Here is a 15604-nt window from a genome sequence, read left to right as displayed (position 1 = left end):
CTGCTACTGGGAAAAGGCAAGATTTCAGATGCATCTCTAACGGCAATGTATTTTCTCTCTCTCAGTTTAATATACTCATTTTGCTGAAGTGTCTTTAAGCCTCCCATGCATCCTATGTCAGAGGTTTGGTCTGAACAACATTAACCTCACTCTCTCATTCCTGCAAAGTCCAGCTGTTGTGGTTTAACCCCAGCCGGTTATTAAGTGCCATGCAGCCACTCGCTCACTCCCTCCTCACCCAAAGGGATGGGGATGAGAATCGGAAAGGAATGTAAAACTCAAGGGTTGAGATAAGAACAATTAAATAATTGAAATAAAATAAAAATGAAAAATCAATAATAATAATAATGACAATAACAGTTAAAATGAAAAGAAGGGAAAGAAGGAGAGGAATGAAATCCAAAGGGAAGGGAGAAAAGAAAACAAGTGATGCACAGTACAACTGCTCACCTGCTGACTGGTGCCCAGCCGGTCCCTGAGCAACGATCGGCACAGCCTGGCCAACCCCCCCAGTTTATATACCCAGCATGATGTCCCGTGGTATGGAATACCTCCTTGGCTGCTTCAGGTCAGCTGTCCTGGCTGTGTCCCCTCCCAACTCCTTGTGCCTCTCCAGTCCTCTTGCTGGCAGGGCCCAAGAAACTGAAAAGTCTTTGACTTAGTATAAACATTACCTGGTAACAACTAAAAACATCAGCGTGCTATCAACATTATTCTCACACCAAAGCCAAAACACAGCACTGCACCAGCTACTAAGAAGAAAATCAACTCCATCCCAGCTGAAATGAGGACACCAGCCCATGAAGACTTCCTATAGAAGTCAATACTATCTCTCACAGCAGTGTATCATCAACAAACAAGTCCAATTCAGTTTTTCCATTTTGTGTACATGGATATACAGGCCAGAATGATCAAACATAGTGCCTTAAATTGGGCACTGAAGTGCTTTATTTTTAGATGTGGCAGAATGGGCACATCCCACTTTTATTGACCTCAAAAGCTAGTTCTGTAACTGCAGGCACCTAAATACAAGCATTTGGCCTCTCTGTCTCAAGTGTTTTTCATATGAACAGCACTTGTCTATGCAATGTCCAGCAATGACAGCTGCTTTCCAAATGAAAAGTATACCTAAAAAAATAAAATTGAGAGCAAGCAGACTACACTTCAAATCAAAACTCGCCTATGCAATTCTTGTGTCCACCCTGAAGCTATATAATTTGAAATATGGAGTGCTTTCCAGGAGGATGAGGTACTTCTGCTGTAGCCAGTAAAGCAACTCTACGTTGTCACAACTGTAAATAGACAAAATAAATCAAATTGACAAAAAGCACTGTGATAAGAAAGTTCTGCAACAGTACACGAACCATTATGACTATTTCATTTCAATCAAACTGAATTATGCTCAATAAATAAAACATAATGTGATGACCAACAAAAAAAAAGCTCTGTCTCCAAGCTACTTACAGCATAAATGGATTAGATTCTGTGCATAATGGACTAGTAAACGGCAGACCCATATAAACTGAGGAAAGAGAATTCCATTTCAAATGCTGAAACAGTATGAAGTTGACAATTGCACAGAGTTATTAGCCAAATGCTAGGCAGTCAGCCAGAAGGCTTCAACAAAAATCGCCTTAAGCAAGAGCAGAAAACAAGGGGAGGAGTTAACGGTATTAAAAAAAAGTAATTAAATTCACTCACAGGATGATACTTGTCACCAGAAAGGCCAGAATGACAGATGATTAAGATCTTGTTAATGGAAAAAAAATCCAAAAAACAAAAGCAGATATAATGTAAGAGGAAGCCAGTGAAATTAGCAGTTTAGTACCAAATAAAAATCTAGAAAACTCCTCCATTAACAGCAAAGGAACAGCCATTTTATTCTGTCAGCCTGTAGTAATTCCCTTTAGAGTTCACTTGGATAATGAGCGATTAATGTCTGTGTGTAAAAAACTAAAACTGTGTCCTAATTGGGTTTGGCTGAGCTAATTGCCTCTGATCAATAAAACTGACACATAGTATGCTTGTCCTTCAAGAATCTCACTCTGGGCCCCATTCCACTTCCCTCAAACCATGCTTCTGACATCCAGGGGAGCAGAAATTGGTCATGTTAATAGAAAATTGGAAGTAATACACAAGAACTTAAATAGAACAGTAAGCGCTGGGGAAATGTGTATCTTATTCGACTAAAACCCCCTTGTGCTTCATGACACATCCCATCCACTCGCAGCAGTTTCCTCGCATTTTTGCAGTCCCTTCTCTGTGAACAACGTTTCTGTTGCTTCACTTACACCAGCACAGAGACACCAGTAGAGCCTCCTAGTGCTGACACAGCAAACAGCAATAAAAGGGGTGTCCCTCCCGGAACACATTCAAAAGATACAGCCTTTGCTAAAGCACTCTCCCTCATCCCGCCGAGTGTAGCTACACTCACACCAGCATTTTCCAGCACTGCAACGACAAGGAGAACACATGACTTCTTCCTCAAATAAACCAGTTATGCTTTATAGCCTAGAGGAACATCTAATCATATGATACAATGCCTACTCCAGCAAAATTACACACATGAACAACAGAAAATAGCAGATGCTTAATACTACTCCAAATATTATTGTACAGCATTCATTCATACTTAATACATCTCTTTTTATTTCCTTGACAACAGTGTCAAGATTAGTTATACAAGCTATGCAGTCTACACAAATGTCTTCTAATTAACAGGCTAAACCTGTCTGAAATAGGCAGCTGCTGTTTGTAAGATCATGGGATCGCCCTCCCAAAGACACAGAAGCATCGCTTCTTTTGAAATCAGTTACTATGAAGTGCATTCCTTCAGATCATTTCAACAGAAGTGCAATGCAAGAGTCGCTGGAAGTAGTATAACCTAGTATTCTGCTAGGAGACAGGGACACAAGGCTCTTGTCTCTGCTTTTTTTTTCTGAAGATCACCTGCATTGTCCATAAAAATTCAAGCAAAACAGTGTAACACGGATCTCCCCACCCTGCTTAACCAGGAGAAAGGAGCTTATCAAAGCAACACTGTGACTGTCAAATACAAGGTGACCACTGCACATTGAGCTTGATGCCATTCAAACCCGTAGCAGTTTTTAAGGTGTTCTTCGGAGAAGAAATAAGCCATGAACTGTACTTAACACGTGATCAGTATTATCTTGCTCATTTAAGACACACGCACTTCCAGAGAAATGAATACTAGTAGCTCTCTCTCTCTTGTTTTTCTATACACAGCTGTGCCCTCTAGTGGAACCAGCGAATTCATGACATATTTTGTCCTTTTCTCAAAATCGGCACACTTTGAACTACATTCGTAGCTGAAGTTACCATCCTTGCTTTCTTTTAGGAAGCTGTTGTATTAACTTCAAAGAATTTAATTGTACAGAAGTTTCAATATACTGAGAGAATCCAAATTACAACTTTTAAAATAAAGTCCTCAGTTTTGAAGCATCCTTCCTATTAGTTGTTATTGAAAATCGTGTTTCGTGGTCATTTAAATAATGTCAGAGATAAGGTCAATTCAATTAATTTGGGAAAAGATAAAATGAGCTCAAGTAGTCTGGAGCCATTGCTGATCTATTCCAATGATACTTTCTTAGCAAAAGCACATTAAAAGGACAGAAAACTTCAGTAAGAGTAGAAAATATAGTTTCAGTCTGAACTTTCATTTCCAAGCTCACTGTCAGAGAAACAGCCAGAACACATGATCTTACTGTGCAGTACTACATCTGACTTTCAAGCAGCAGCAGGTTCAACATTTTGTCTTTGGTTGTCTCACTGACAACAGCAGCACCAAAGATGGGAGGGTCTTGGCTGACTATTTAAAAAAAAGGCAAAAAGATAAAAGACTAGGAATAAAGTGAAGGCATAAAAGAGGACAAAGGAAAGACAGCAGGAGCCCATGTCCTGCATTCTATGCAGTTTTCAAGCTCTGCCACCTTGAAACACCTTGAAACTGCCACCTGAGCAGTAACAGCAAAATTATTGTTCCCATCTCTGTGACTGAACACTACCATGACAGAAGATACAGAAAAATACAAAGTCATCCCACTGAATCTGGGTAGGTTTCAGGACAGGAGAGGAACAGCAGCCACATTGAGACAGTCACTCCTTTCAGGACCAGTTTTCCCACTACATCCAGCCAGGTATAACTACACGCTTCCCCTGGAAACGTCTGTCCCCAGGTATGTGTTCCTGTCTCTTTCCCAATATCAGATTCAGCAATGAGGATCCTGCAGAAGGGATCTGTTTAACTTCCTAACTCTGCTAAGACATCAATTCCCCCCACTCCCAATTTTCCCCTACAGATCAGAAAGGTAGCAATTTATCACGTCTACAATCATCAGATACTATCTAAGAAAAGTGGGAGATGAGGACCAGGGAATTTCATCATTATTTATCTCTACCATTGTAGCGTGCCCCCCCTCCAAAGTCTCTTTCATAGAAACAGTAAAACTGAAGTAACATGCTTTGATTATCTTGTACTCCAGTCAAGTCTCATTTACAACACCTACCTGGGCTTATTAATTCCAACTCCATTCTATGTTTTTAATCATTATCTTAGTGCAGGGTACTATACATACAAACTTGCAGTTTATACTAAGCCAATCTTCAAATTTTCCACAGAAAAATATTAAATACAGATTTATAAATATCTTTCATGCTGTCAGAATGGTGGTCCATTAAAACGTTAACATTTAAACCAGTTTTTTTAATTTATATTAACCTGGAATATTAAGTTGCATAGCTGTTCTTGTATGAACCAAATTAAGAATATTTTTACTTGTGGGACAGAAATTATTCTTCCAGTTCTCACTAGGACTGGCAATGATTACTGTCCATATCTTCTTGTGCTAGATTCCAGGAGAAGAAAATAAAAATGATTTAAAAAAATCCTCAAACTAACTTGCTTTATTGAGATAAAAGGATATTCTATAGTTATATAACTTAAGACCTTTGTGTCAGCTGCAGAGACTTTGTTACATTTCTAAAAAAACAAGTTAGTAGTACAGGTAAGAGCAGAAATTAACTCTTACTAGGAAGCTATAAAGGTTAATTTGGAGAAGGGAGCTCTTAGAAGCTGCTAGAAATAGTAATAGGCCTCAGTATAGGTGAGACTATGACAGACGATTCTTATGATGTAATGCTCAAATTTGGTTTCCGCTTACGTCACGTGATCCTGCTGACGCTTTGGGCACACTAAACTCTTCAGTAGGTACCAACCTTTCTTATCAGCATGCAATGCAATTTCTGCAAGAAATGCTGTATCAGACCTTAATACACATCTTCATTTTTAGCTTTTATCAATTAAAAGTAGTAGAGCTTTAGAATTAAAGTTTATTTTGGCTATTTCTAACAACATTTAAGCTTTATATCACTATAGAGCTAGCTAGGAAAATAAACTACGTATAGAGTCCAAGAGCTATGATGTCCACTAGTCAACTTCTAATCATATTCTACAAATCTTTTAACCTAAAAAATTATGGAATTTGCAATCAAAAATCTGAAAATAAAGAGAGATTGTTAAATCATGCTGTTGGTTTAACCATAAGCCGTCCCTCCGGTATTTTAATTCTCCCCACCTACCCCACTGTATGCGTGATAATAATGTCACAAGATTAAAGCAAGAACTCTGTCATTTGACACAAGTTGTTTCTAGGGAGCTCCATTGATCAACAATTAGTAAACGTCTCCTGCCTTGTGTCAGAGCCCTGAGGGTACTTAACGGCCCTCACCAACTTCACCTGTGGCTTCCAGCCACATCCTCTAACCACAGGTCCAGGAAGTCCTCCCAGGCTTAGATCTTCAGTCTCTGTTTGAACTTTGTTGTAGGGGTGCTGGTCTCCAGCAGTGACCTCACCTGGCACCTTAAACCATTTAAAATTGCATGCAATTTTTTGATGTGAGAAATGGAACTTGGATTCAAATTCATGACGTGAATTCATGACTGAAAAAGCAGCAGAGGAGCTGGTATTTGGTTCTGACTCAGAAAATCTGAACTTTGTTCCCATCTTGAACTGAACGGATGTTGTGTGTTATTTTGTACCACCTGCATTATTTTGAAAGAAATTGAAAACTTGTCCAAGAATGACATTTTTACTATTTAATGACAGCAGAATTCAGTTTCACTGGACTTTAGCATGTCTTCTAAGCTATACCTAACATAGCACTTCCACTTCAAGCATTCAAAAATTACATGAAGGCCAAACCAGCTTCCACCAGCAAGACTGAGGAGAAGATGACAAAACTAATTCCACAAACTTGAGAAATTTTGAAGGGCTGAGATTTTTTTTTTTACTATTTCTAGTCAGTTTAGAAATGTCATATTGGAGCCTACAAGTGCACTCAGAATCAGAGATCACGCCATAGAGCAGACAGACATCTAACCAAACTAAGTTTCACATCAGAACAACAGAAGGGGGAAGTATTTAATCCTGTCTTTCACTGCAGAGCTTAATGGGGATGAGCCTAGTCTCTTTGCAGTATCATCCCCCAGAGCAGTCTTAACGTAATGTCAGCCTAAACTGGCATCACTAAAGCTTAGGAAAATGTGGAATCATGCAAAGGTAGGACTAGAGGTGACTTTGGTCAGCTTAAGTTCTTACAGAAATGTAACCTAACTTAAGCCTCCAAGGGCTGCTGATCTAGAACAGTAAAGAAATCTTCATTTACCACTTCGGTTATCCAGTCAAATACATCTCTGTGCTTTTTACTTTAAATATTTATTGCTACCAATTTATATCACTGTTCTCTACAGACATGCAAAGCATAGAAAGCTTATGCTTTTGTTGTAGAGACCAGTTTAGCCACTTACAGGATACTCGCATAAGATTTTACCTGTGTTAATACTTGAGAAGCAGAAGAACTAGGAAGGCTCAAATTCAGGTCATAATTACTATCAAATAACTACTTAATTACTAAATGAGAACAGGTGCTTGATATTAAAAAGTTATTTAGCATTAACTTTATCTCTAGAAAACTTGATCCAAAGGCTCTGACAGAATTTTAGGTGGTACTGTTTTGAATTAACACCTGAAGGATATGTTCCTGTCTCAAAAGTTTGTCTTGCTGCCTGAAAAAGTAATAATTTACATTGGATCAAGCAGATGAACAGTTGTCTGTTTGCTAAATTAATTGCTATTGTACCTTAATATTAATTAATTAGTTTAAATACTTAACTTATGTAGGGGCTCTGAATTAAGCCATGTAATTCGCCTTCAGTGATGAAATGCTGTAGCTCTGTACTTTCTGGACAAACCAGGGAATGTCCAGGTCAGACCAACAAGAAGTTTGAAAAGTGACTACAAGGAAAAAAATAAGGAACTGGGCTTACTCTAGAAACAAAAAGGATCAAACTAAAAATGTGAGCTGATAACTTAAGCTTGAAGAATCTCCTTCATTTTAAGTTCCAAAAAACTAGTTAAACAAAACTCTGCATAGTCTATTTATAATTCACCACAGCCCTTGAGCACAGCATGTGCTCTTAGAAGTCTCTTCCATGCCTGTACTTCTAGGATTACTGTGACTATTAACACCACCTCAACGCGTTTCTTTTCCCAAATTCTACACAGAGATGGCAATGAAAGTGTACAAGACAGCAGTCTTTGAACAGTTTCTTTTTAACTGCAAAGGAAGCAATGGAGTCTAAAAGTGTTTACTCACTGTGAATTATTAGTCACTGCTGACAAAAACATTCACAAGAAAATTGTAAATATGTAACACAGAAGAAAATCATATGTCTTCTCAAAGGAAAGGTGAAGATTAAAGGTTAAAACCCCTGCCTTGTTTTCTAAAGACTTCAATTCCCATAACATATATATTACCCAAGGCCAGATTGCACAGCTTTTGTCAGCATTCATAATGCATACCTGTGAATACATCAGAAGAAAATTGTTGATTCAAGTCCTTCGAAGCCCTCTTAGTCTGAAGAGCTAACTGCTCAGGGAAGTGGAAGGTGTCTACTTTCAGATGTTTCTAGGCCAAGCAAGAGAAAAGTACTGTCAAAATGTCATATGTTCTTTTACAGAACTTCATATGCAGTCTACCATGAAAACAGTATTTGTGACCTCAAGACAAGGTGAGATACATCCGTTTCAATGCTTAGAAAGATCAACCTAATTATTTTTATATTTTTTTAGCAAGCATTTAGCTTTTAACTTGTAATAAGGCCAAAGAGCAATACTGGTTTTCAATGAGCCACATCAGAAACAACCTATAAGTCCCATATTCTTCTAAAAAGCACACAAGCAGAGAGTGAATGTGGTTATGGTGTCAATTTTTCAGTTGATTCAATGGACCTCATACCACTCTTGAGTATACTTCTGCAATATTGAATGACATATACCCCAGCTCCCCTCTACATACATTCTCCTTGTACCAAATAATTTCAGTGCGCACCACTTTTTTTTTTTTTTTTTAAAAAATCAACCAAAGCTGATTTGGTTAACAAATAAAATGTTTTGACTTTGAAATTTCAGCAGCTTTATGTAAAAATCAAAGTCTCAATGAGATGCAAAGTTAAAAATTTCCCAGATTCATCTAAATCATAGGTCCACATTCCTCAAGTACTAACTGAAAACACACAGGGTAGGAGTCTCCCTGTGACTGTAAACAGTCATCCAGTTGTTCTGTAAAGGTGATTTCACTTAAACTGTCTCAAGATTAACTGAGTGACTTGTAAGTTATTATTTGAATAGATAGTACCTAGAAGCTTCATTAAAACTTTTAACTGCATTATTGACTACTGGTAATAACTAACAGTCATTATTGGGTTGCTGGTTTTTTTTTCCATTCTTTTCAAGAGTCATTAATATCTATAAAAGCCTGGCAGTCTCCAAAGAAAACAGTGGGCCACACAGACAAACACAGTTCAACTATGCGCTTTGCAAGGACTTTTGAAATGTTATCATCTATCTTTTACTCCAAGAACTGAGCAATGTGAGATCCAGTGGTTTTGCTTTCCAGACTTTGCAGATACTGCTGCAAAGCCTGACTCCCTGAGCTCACTCCCATGCTACTACTGCTGACGCCAAACCCTGAAGGCGAGGGCCCCAACCTGCCAAGGAGCTCACTGGAATCTTTAAAAAGCCTTTAGCTACAACTGAAGGGATCCAAGTGCTTCTCAATATCTACCCTCGATACCTCCTGGGCTTTAAAGGCCGTTCTACCCGGCGCTACTGGCGCATCGGGAACCCAAACCGAGAGACCGATCTCCCCTCTGCGAGAGTGAGGCAACTCACATCGCCCGCCCCGCCCCCAGCCCCCCCACCGGAAGGGAGGGGGCGGGCCTTCCGCTGGGCGCGAGGCGGGGCCTGGCCGCCGCAGGCCCGCCCCGCCCGCCGCTGAGGGGAGGCGGGAGCCGGGCGCCCCGCTGCTGCCGGGAGGGCTGCGACGATGCTGGAGACGCTGCGGGAGCGGCTGCTGAGCGTCCAGCAGGACCTCACCGCCGGGTGGGTGGTGCCCCCGGGCTGGCCTTGTGGGGCTGGGGGGGAAGCGGGGTCCGCAGCCGGGCGGGGAGGGGGAAGCAGGTGACCGGGGGCTGGGTGAGGGCGGGGACTGGCCCGGCGGGCGGGAGAGGAGGCGATTGCGCAGGCGGGACCCCCGGCCGCGGTCCCTTCCCTCTCACCGCGGCTGCCCTGGCGCCCGCCCCGCTGCCTGGAGCGCGGCCCGGGGGTCTCATCCGCCCACCCTTCCCGCCCCGGTTGAGCGGCTCATGGCGGCGGGCCAGCCCTGGCCGCGGTGCGGCGGCCCGGGGAGGCGGGGGGTGCCTGGCGCCCGGGAGGCAGCTGCGGGCCGGGGGAAGAAAGAGACTGCTGTGCCGAGCTAGTGAGGGAGATATGAATCGGGTCAATTAACGCTCTTGAATGTTTTATGAAGTAACTGACCTTCAAGGTTTTATGGACTCACGTAATCGCTTAAAGAGCACCGCCGCACTCCGGCGTATGAAGAGCTGTTCTTCCCTTGGGAGAAAACACTTGGCGGGGGGGGGGGGGGGGGGGGGAGGCGCACAGGATAAACGGACGCAGCAGCCCTTTGCTTGCATTAAAAAACGGAAAGATATTCTTCCTATGTTGCCTCACAAGGTTTTTATTAGATGGGCCCGGTATCTGTGGTATTTTAAGTTCAGGCAGGTGGTCCAAACGAGCGTTACTGAAGTCTGGATGGCTGGAGCACAAGGTCATGCCTGCGCTGCAAAACTGTCAGCTCATAACGCCCCGCAGGAGAGTATCGTGCTGTAGTCAGTTACTTTAAAAAACTGCATGGGCTTTGGAAATGTTGAGGCTGCCTTATAATACCCCTACAGTAAATATTTATGTATAGTGATGGATGTTTGTGTACTCTTAAAAAAACTAAAATAGTTTATAATGACTTATTTGCATCACTATATGATGATCCACAGAAATTGATAGAATAAGCTACCAATCAACCAGATAAATTGCTTATACATTGTCTGTCTCATATTAGCAAACAGTAATTAAATGTTACAATGTCTTAAGAATACAGCCAAAGGCATTGCTTTATTGAAGTCTATGTGTTTTGCTGTTACTTTTAGAATTCTCTCAGAGTTTGATGCCTCAGTACAAGGGAAGGTTCTTTTCCAAAAGGTGTTTTTTACATGATGAAAGAGGACAACAGAAAAGTCATAACATGCTCTGGATCTGATGATCATTTAACTGTGTATCTCCATGTATTGCTGCAGTGGAGTCAGTATGTTTCTATGTAGTCTCTAATCTGTCTCCTTTCTTGTATTGCAATGTTTTGTTCTGTTTTGAGAACAGTCTCTGATTTCATCATTTCTGTCGTTGTGTTTTAGCAGTTCCATTAATGGGCCCTTCTTGGAGTGTCCTGTCTTTAAGTGTTGTTTTCATCTGCAATGTCGTCTTTGTTGCCATTGGGAACCTGTATCTCAGACCATAGTAGCAGAGGGTGTGGAGAGCATCAGTGTTTTTCCTGTACTGTCCCCGTGCGTTCAGGCCAGAACATGACTTGTCCTGCTTGGTCCCTTTCCCTTCCTAAACAATCCAACCTCAATGCCATAGCGTTCTGGATTACTCTTGTTTCCTACCCCACCAAACTGGTAATAGAAGTAGTTTTACGCTGTTAAGACTTTAGCTCAAAGTGGTCAAAACCCAAAGAAAATATTTCTGGTGTCAATAAAGTGGCCAACTTGTTAACTACATGTTAATTTCCACACAAAGTGGAACAGCTGGATTTCTTGAAACATAGGAAGGGAGAAACTTTTCCAGGGCTTCTAAGAAAATCATATCACTTCCAAAGGAATAAAGAAATGTTTATGTACAGCTAAAAACAATTAAATCTGGGGTTGTGTGGCCTAAAGAAAAAACAGTTTAGGGTTATTAGCTATTTCTGTGTACAAAGAAATGAGCTCCTCTTTGCTCAGCTGTGTCTGCTGTCTACTTCTGTGTATCCTCTGAGTGAGGTATCTGAATTTTGACCCATTTACCTGCAAGCAATCATTTCCAGGAGGAGAGGAAGAAAAAAAAAAACAAACCCAAAACACAAAACCAACAACAGAACAGTGAGCTGTGCTTGTCTGTGCTCAGGCAGTGATTTGTGTACTTCTGCCAGATTGAGTGATGTGGCTTGTACTACCTCTACTTTGTACAGAGAACACTGCTGAAAGGAAGTTGATACTGTGTAGTCTAATGAAAAATCCTTCAACCTTTACTTCTGACTGCCTAGCAGATATTCTCTTAAGAGAACTGGTAGTTGTGACCCAGCAATTCCTTCTATCCCTGTATGCAGAGGAGCACTGCTATTACAGGCTGGGGTGTGTACTGGGGAACATGACAGGGGAGAAAGGCAAAATCGCAGTGCTTTCTGCAACAGTGTTGCTCTTCATCAGTGTGCTGAGGTTGTTGCTACATGGCTTGACTATAACAAACAGCTCTGTAACAGGGAATGGAAATCTGCCTTAGCATGTCTTTCCTCAAACTTAACCACCTATTTTGCTGTAGAGCTTTGAGTTTTCTTCTTTGAGTTTCTGGAAATTGGTGGTGGTCAAGACTGGGTGAGTTATTTGGCTCACCCTGGAAGCAGCCTGAATTTTTGTATATTGGGGTGTTTCTCAGACACTGGATCACTCAGGATTGTGTATCTCTGTGTCATGTGTGGAGGATTTTGGCACTCATAGCTTGTTTCCATCTTGCTTGTGTCTGTGTCCCTTGTTTCTTCGTAACCCTTGCTGTCCTGGACAGCTGGAACTCCAGAGGGCATAGAGGCTGAGGACAGAATAGCTGGAGGTTTTGGTTCTCACTCTACAGTGCCAGCTTGACTGGTGTATGTGGGTTGTTGGTTGGGGTTTTTTTTGGCTGGTTGGTTTGCTTTTAGTTTCTTAGGAGCAAGATACCAGTCAGTTTGAAATTGGCCATAGGTGAAACAAGCCTCAGATATGCTCAGTAGCAGTGCGTTGTGTTGATGCTGCTGGAGATTCTGATAGCTGGCAGAAGAAAAGTTGTGCTCGTGCTGGTTTTGTATTGGCAGACTTATGACAAGTGGGTACACGTGTCTGTGTGACTGTCATGCTTTTCCTTGGCGCATAGGTCATCTTCTAAAGGGTGTTCTTCAGGATTGGATTTGTTATTTCTATGCAGATCTTTAATACCTGTCTGGTAAGGAAACAGTGTTGAGAGCTGAATGACTTGCATATATAGCTTCCATTAAACTTTTTATACCCAATTGCCTGATCCACTTGTAGAAAAATCTCATAATTTATAAGCAGTGTCAGTAGAAATCATTTCATATGACAGTCTCCATAAAATGAGGGGAAATTTAATTTAGCTGAAACAAGATTAACTACAATAGACTGGAATTAACACACGTGTTCAAACAAGTTCTCTGTTTTTGGTGTTGGAAATGTCTGATGGTTTTGTGGTTTTATTTGTAGGTTGAAGACTTTGGGTGACAAATCAAGAGAAGCAAAAAAAAGCAGGCAGAGGTACTTCTGAATCTCTTAATGTATAGCATTGATCTAGGATGCTCTTGTTAAAGCAAAATTTAACATGGCTCGTATATAGGTGCCAGTTACAACAGTGTTTGTATATAATTTTACAGTCTTATTTTGACAAAAGTTTTACTCGTAATATTGGGGGAAATACTTTGTTTAATAAACCTTCATTGATAGGCCTAAATAATTTCTGATGGCCATCAATCAATTTATAAATGAGTATTTAAATTATGTGAATAGTCAAAATTATTGTAGTACTTAATAGAAGATTCAGGTTGCAGTACACTGAAATGTAATTGTTTACAATCTGTGATTCTCATGTAGTAAAACTAATTCAGTTTTTTTAGTGTAAGAACAGAAATATAAACCTTTTTATTGTGGAAAATACATGTATAATGGAGTACTTCAATTATCTGTTTCAGGAAGATTTAAAAATTGTGGTGTGGTTTTTTTATCTTTTGCATTTTAGTATATTCATTCTTTCAACTTGTGTAAACTGTAGGGAGACTACTTAATGTCTTTAAGTGGTGTCTGTGAATGTGGCTTCTTCAAATAAGCTCAGATATGCTATAGTCTGAAGCATGTTCTTACTAAAACACAGCATGTAGGCACAAATTAGTTTTAAAACAATCCCTGGACAAAAAGTAAGGCATCTGAAATAAACTGTATTAAGTTCTGAAGCTTGATGTTTTGGTTGTAAAGGTTTTTTTAGCAGAAGACTGGTTGCATTGACAAGACACAGAAACTAAACTAAGAAAGGGTGAAGGTTTGGCTGAAACTGTTTTAGGCATCTCCCTTCTCTGTATGTTTCCAGTCCATAATGGTTTGGTTCAGATGGTGTACTGTAAATATCCATCACTTTTTGAGCAAAGCACTGGGTGAACCAATTGAATCACTACAAATAGGGGAATGCTGGGGTTACTTTTTTGCTGATGAAGTTCTGGGACAAATGTATCTTAGCTTGGTTGTGAGGATAGCTGAGAGCTTGTGAGTGAGGAGCAGAGAGGCCGGTAAGGGTGGCATTGCAGATGGGAGTTTGTTCCTGATCATCTGATCTGGGAGTGAATGATGTCTTCTCTAAACAACTCGAGGAATTCTCAATCATTTGTCATGGTTTAACCCTGGCTAGTGACAAAGCCCCACGCAGCCACTCGCTCGTTGCCCCCACAGAGGGATGAGGGAGAGGACTGGAAGAGTTAAAGTGAGAAAATCCATGGGTTGAGGTAAAGACAGTTTAATAGGCAAAGCAAGGGCCATGCACGCAAGCAAAGCCAAACAAGGAATTAATTCACTACTTCCCACTGGCAGACAGGCATTCAGCCATCTCCAGGAAAGGAGGGCTCCATCATGCGTAACACTTACTTGGGAAGACAAATGCAATAATGCTGAATGTCCCTTCCTTCCTTCTCCTTCCCCCAGCATATATACACACAGCATGATGTCATATGGTATGGAACATCTCTTTGGCTAGTTTGGATTTGGCTGTGTCCCCTCCCAATTTGCCAGGCCCCTCCACCTCCAACCTTCTTGCTATCAGGGCCTGAGAAACTGAAAAGTCCCTGACTTAGTATAAACGTTACCTAGCAACAACTGAAAAATATCAGTATGTTATCAATGTTGTTCTCACACCAAATCCAAACCATGTTCTCACACCAGCTACTAAAGAAGAGACTTAACTGTATCCCAGCTGAAACCAGGACAACTGGTGTTGGGGGGGGTCTTTAACTTCCTTGTCATCTGGTGAAAAGACAACACAGCAGGATGCAGTCAACAGGAGTTCTGGAGGGTATCAGGGATGACTTCTTGATACCCTCTTCATAACTTCTTTGGCATGCAGGAATACTCTTAGGAAAGCCAGAGCTCACCTAGAATTGACATTTACAGGAGATGTCAAGGATGTGAAGAGGTTATAACCCTCTGTTGGTAATAAAAGGCTGAACAAAGAAAACATGCGTTTGCTGGTGAATGGGGTAGAGGATTTAGTGACAGCAAATGTAGATGCTGAGATATCAAATGCCATTGTTGCTTCAGTCCTCACAAACAAGGTCTCGTAGTCCTCTGTGCTTAGTGAAAGGGTTCAAGGAAGAGATTACCTAGTAGTGGGTGAAGATCAATTTGGGGAGCTCAACCCATAAAAGCCATAGGATTATATGGACCAGGAAGTACTTAATGAATTTAAAGAGACACAAATCCTCAGTCCTTCGCTGAGAAAAAATATCCCCAGCCACACAGACTGGGGCTGACTGGCCAGCTGGGAAGCAGCTTTGCTGAAAAGACCCTGGGGCTCTTGGCGGACAGGAAGCTGCATGCGAGCCAGCAATGTGCCTGGCAGTGAGGAAGGCCAGCGGCTTTCTGAGCTGTATGGACAGGACCGCAGGCAGTAGGATTGAGGGAGGTGGTTATCCCCTGTGCTCAGCACTCCTTACACCACATCTAGTTGCTATGTCCGGTTTGGGCCCCCAGTGTGAGAAAAGCATTGGTAACCTGGAACAAGTTTAGTGGAGGGGCCACCGAGATGGTTGGGACTGGAAATGTCTGCATATGAGGAAAGGCTAAGACTGGGGCTTGTTCAGCCTGGAGAATAGATGACTTTGGAGAGACCTAGCGGCAGCCTGTCATTACCAA

General features: G+C 41.3%; 1 protein-coding gene and 2 long non-coding RNA genes across 4 annotated transcripts in view; 1 reads left to right on the top strand and 2 right to left on the bottom strand.

Moving 5' to 3' along the window:
- Positions 1-216: 216 nt before the first annotated feature.
- LOC121084750 lies at positions 217-14228 on the bottom strand. Its single transcript, XR_005826867.1, has 3 exons — positions 14148-14228; positions 14100-14104; positions 217-230 (listed from the first exon to the last, which is right to left on the bottom strand). It is a non-coding gene; the product is annotated as an uncharacterized LOC121084750 (long non-coding RNA).
- LOC121084749 lies at positions 912-9234 on the bottom strand. The gene is made up of 4 exons (XR_005826866.1): positions 9154-9234; positions 7881-7986; positions 5748-5750; positions 912-1292 (listed from the first exon to the last, which is right to left on the bottom strand). It is a non-coding gene; the product is annotated as an uncharacterized LOC121084749 (long non-coding RNA).
- DTNBP1 (dystrobrevin binding protein 1) overlaps positions 9319-15604 on the top strand; it is a 72531-nt gene continuing 66245 nt past the window's right edge. The window contains exons 1-2 of one of the 2 annotated variants that reach the window (XM_040586641.1): positions 9319-9461; positions 12920-12970. In XM_040586641.1, coding sequence (XP_040442575.1) covers positions 9406-9461; positions 12920-12970 — 107 coding nt within the window. In that variant the 5' untranslated portion in view covers positions 9319-9405. The remainder of the gene's footprint in view (positions 9462-12919; positions 12971-15604) is intronic. The other variant, XM_040586640.1, reaches the window with a different exon arrangement.

This window comes from Falco naumanni, chromosome 3 (assembly GCF_017639655.2).
Source record: "Falco naumanni isolate bFalNau1 chromosome 3, bFalNau1.pat, whole genome shotgun sequence".
Classification (NCBI taxonomy): Eukaryota; Metazoa; Chordata; class Aves; order Falconiformes; family Falconidae; genus Falco; species Falco naumanni.
The sequence above is the reverse complement of the archived record's forward strand: the minus strand, read 5'-3'. Positions and strand labels throughout refer to the sequence as shown.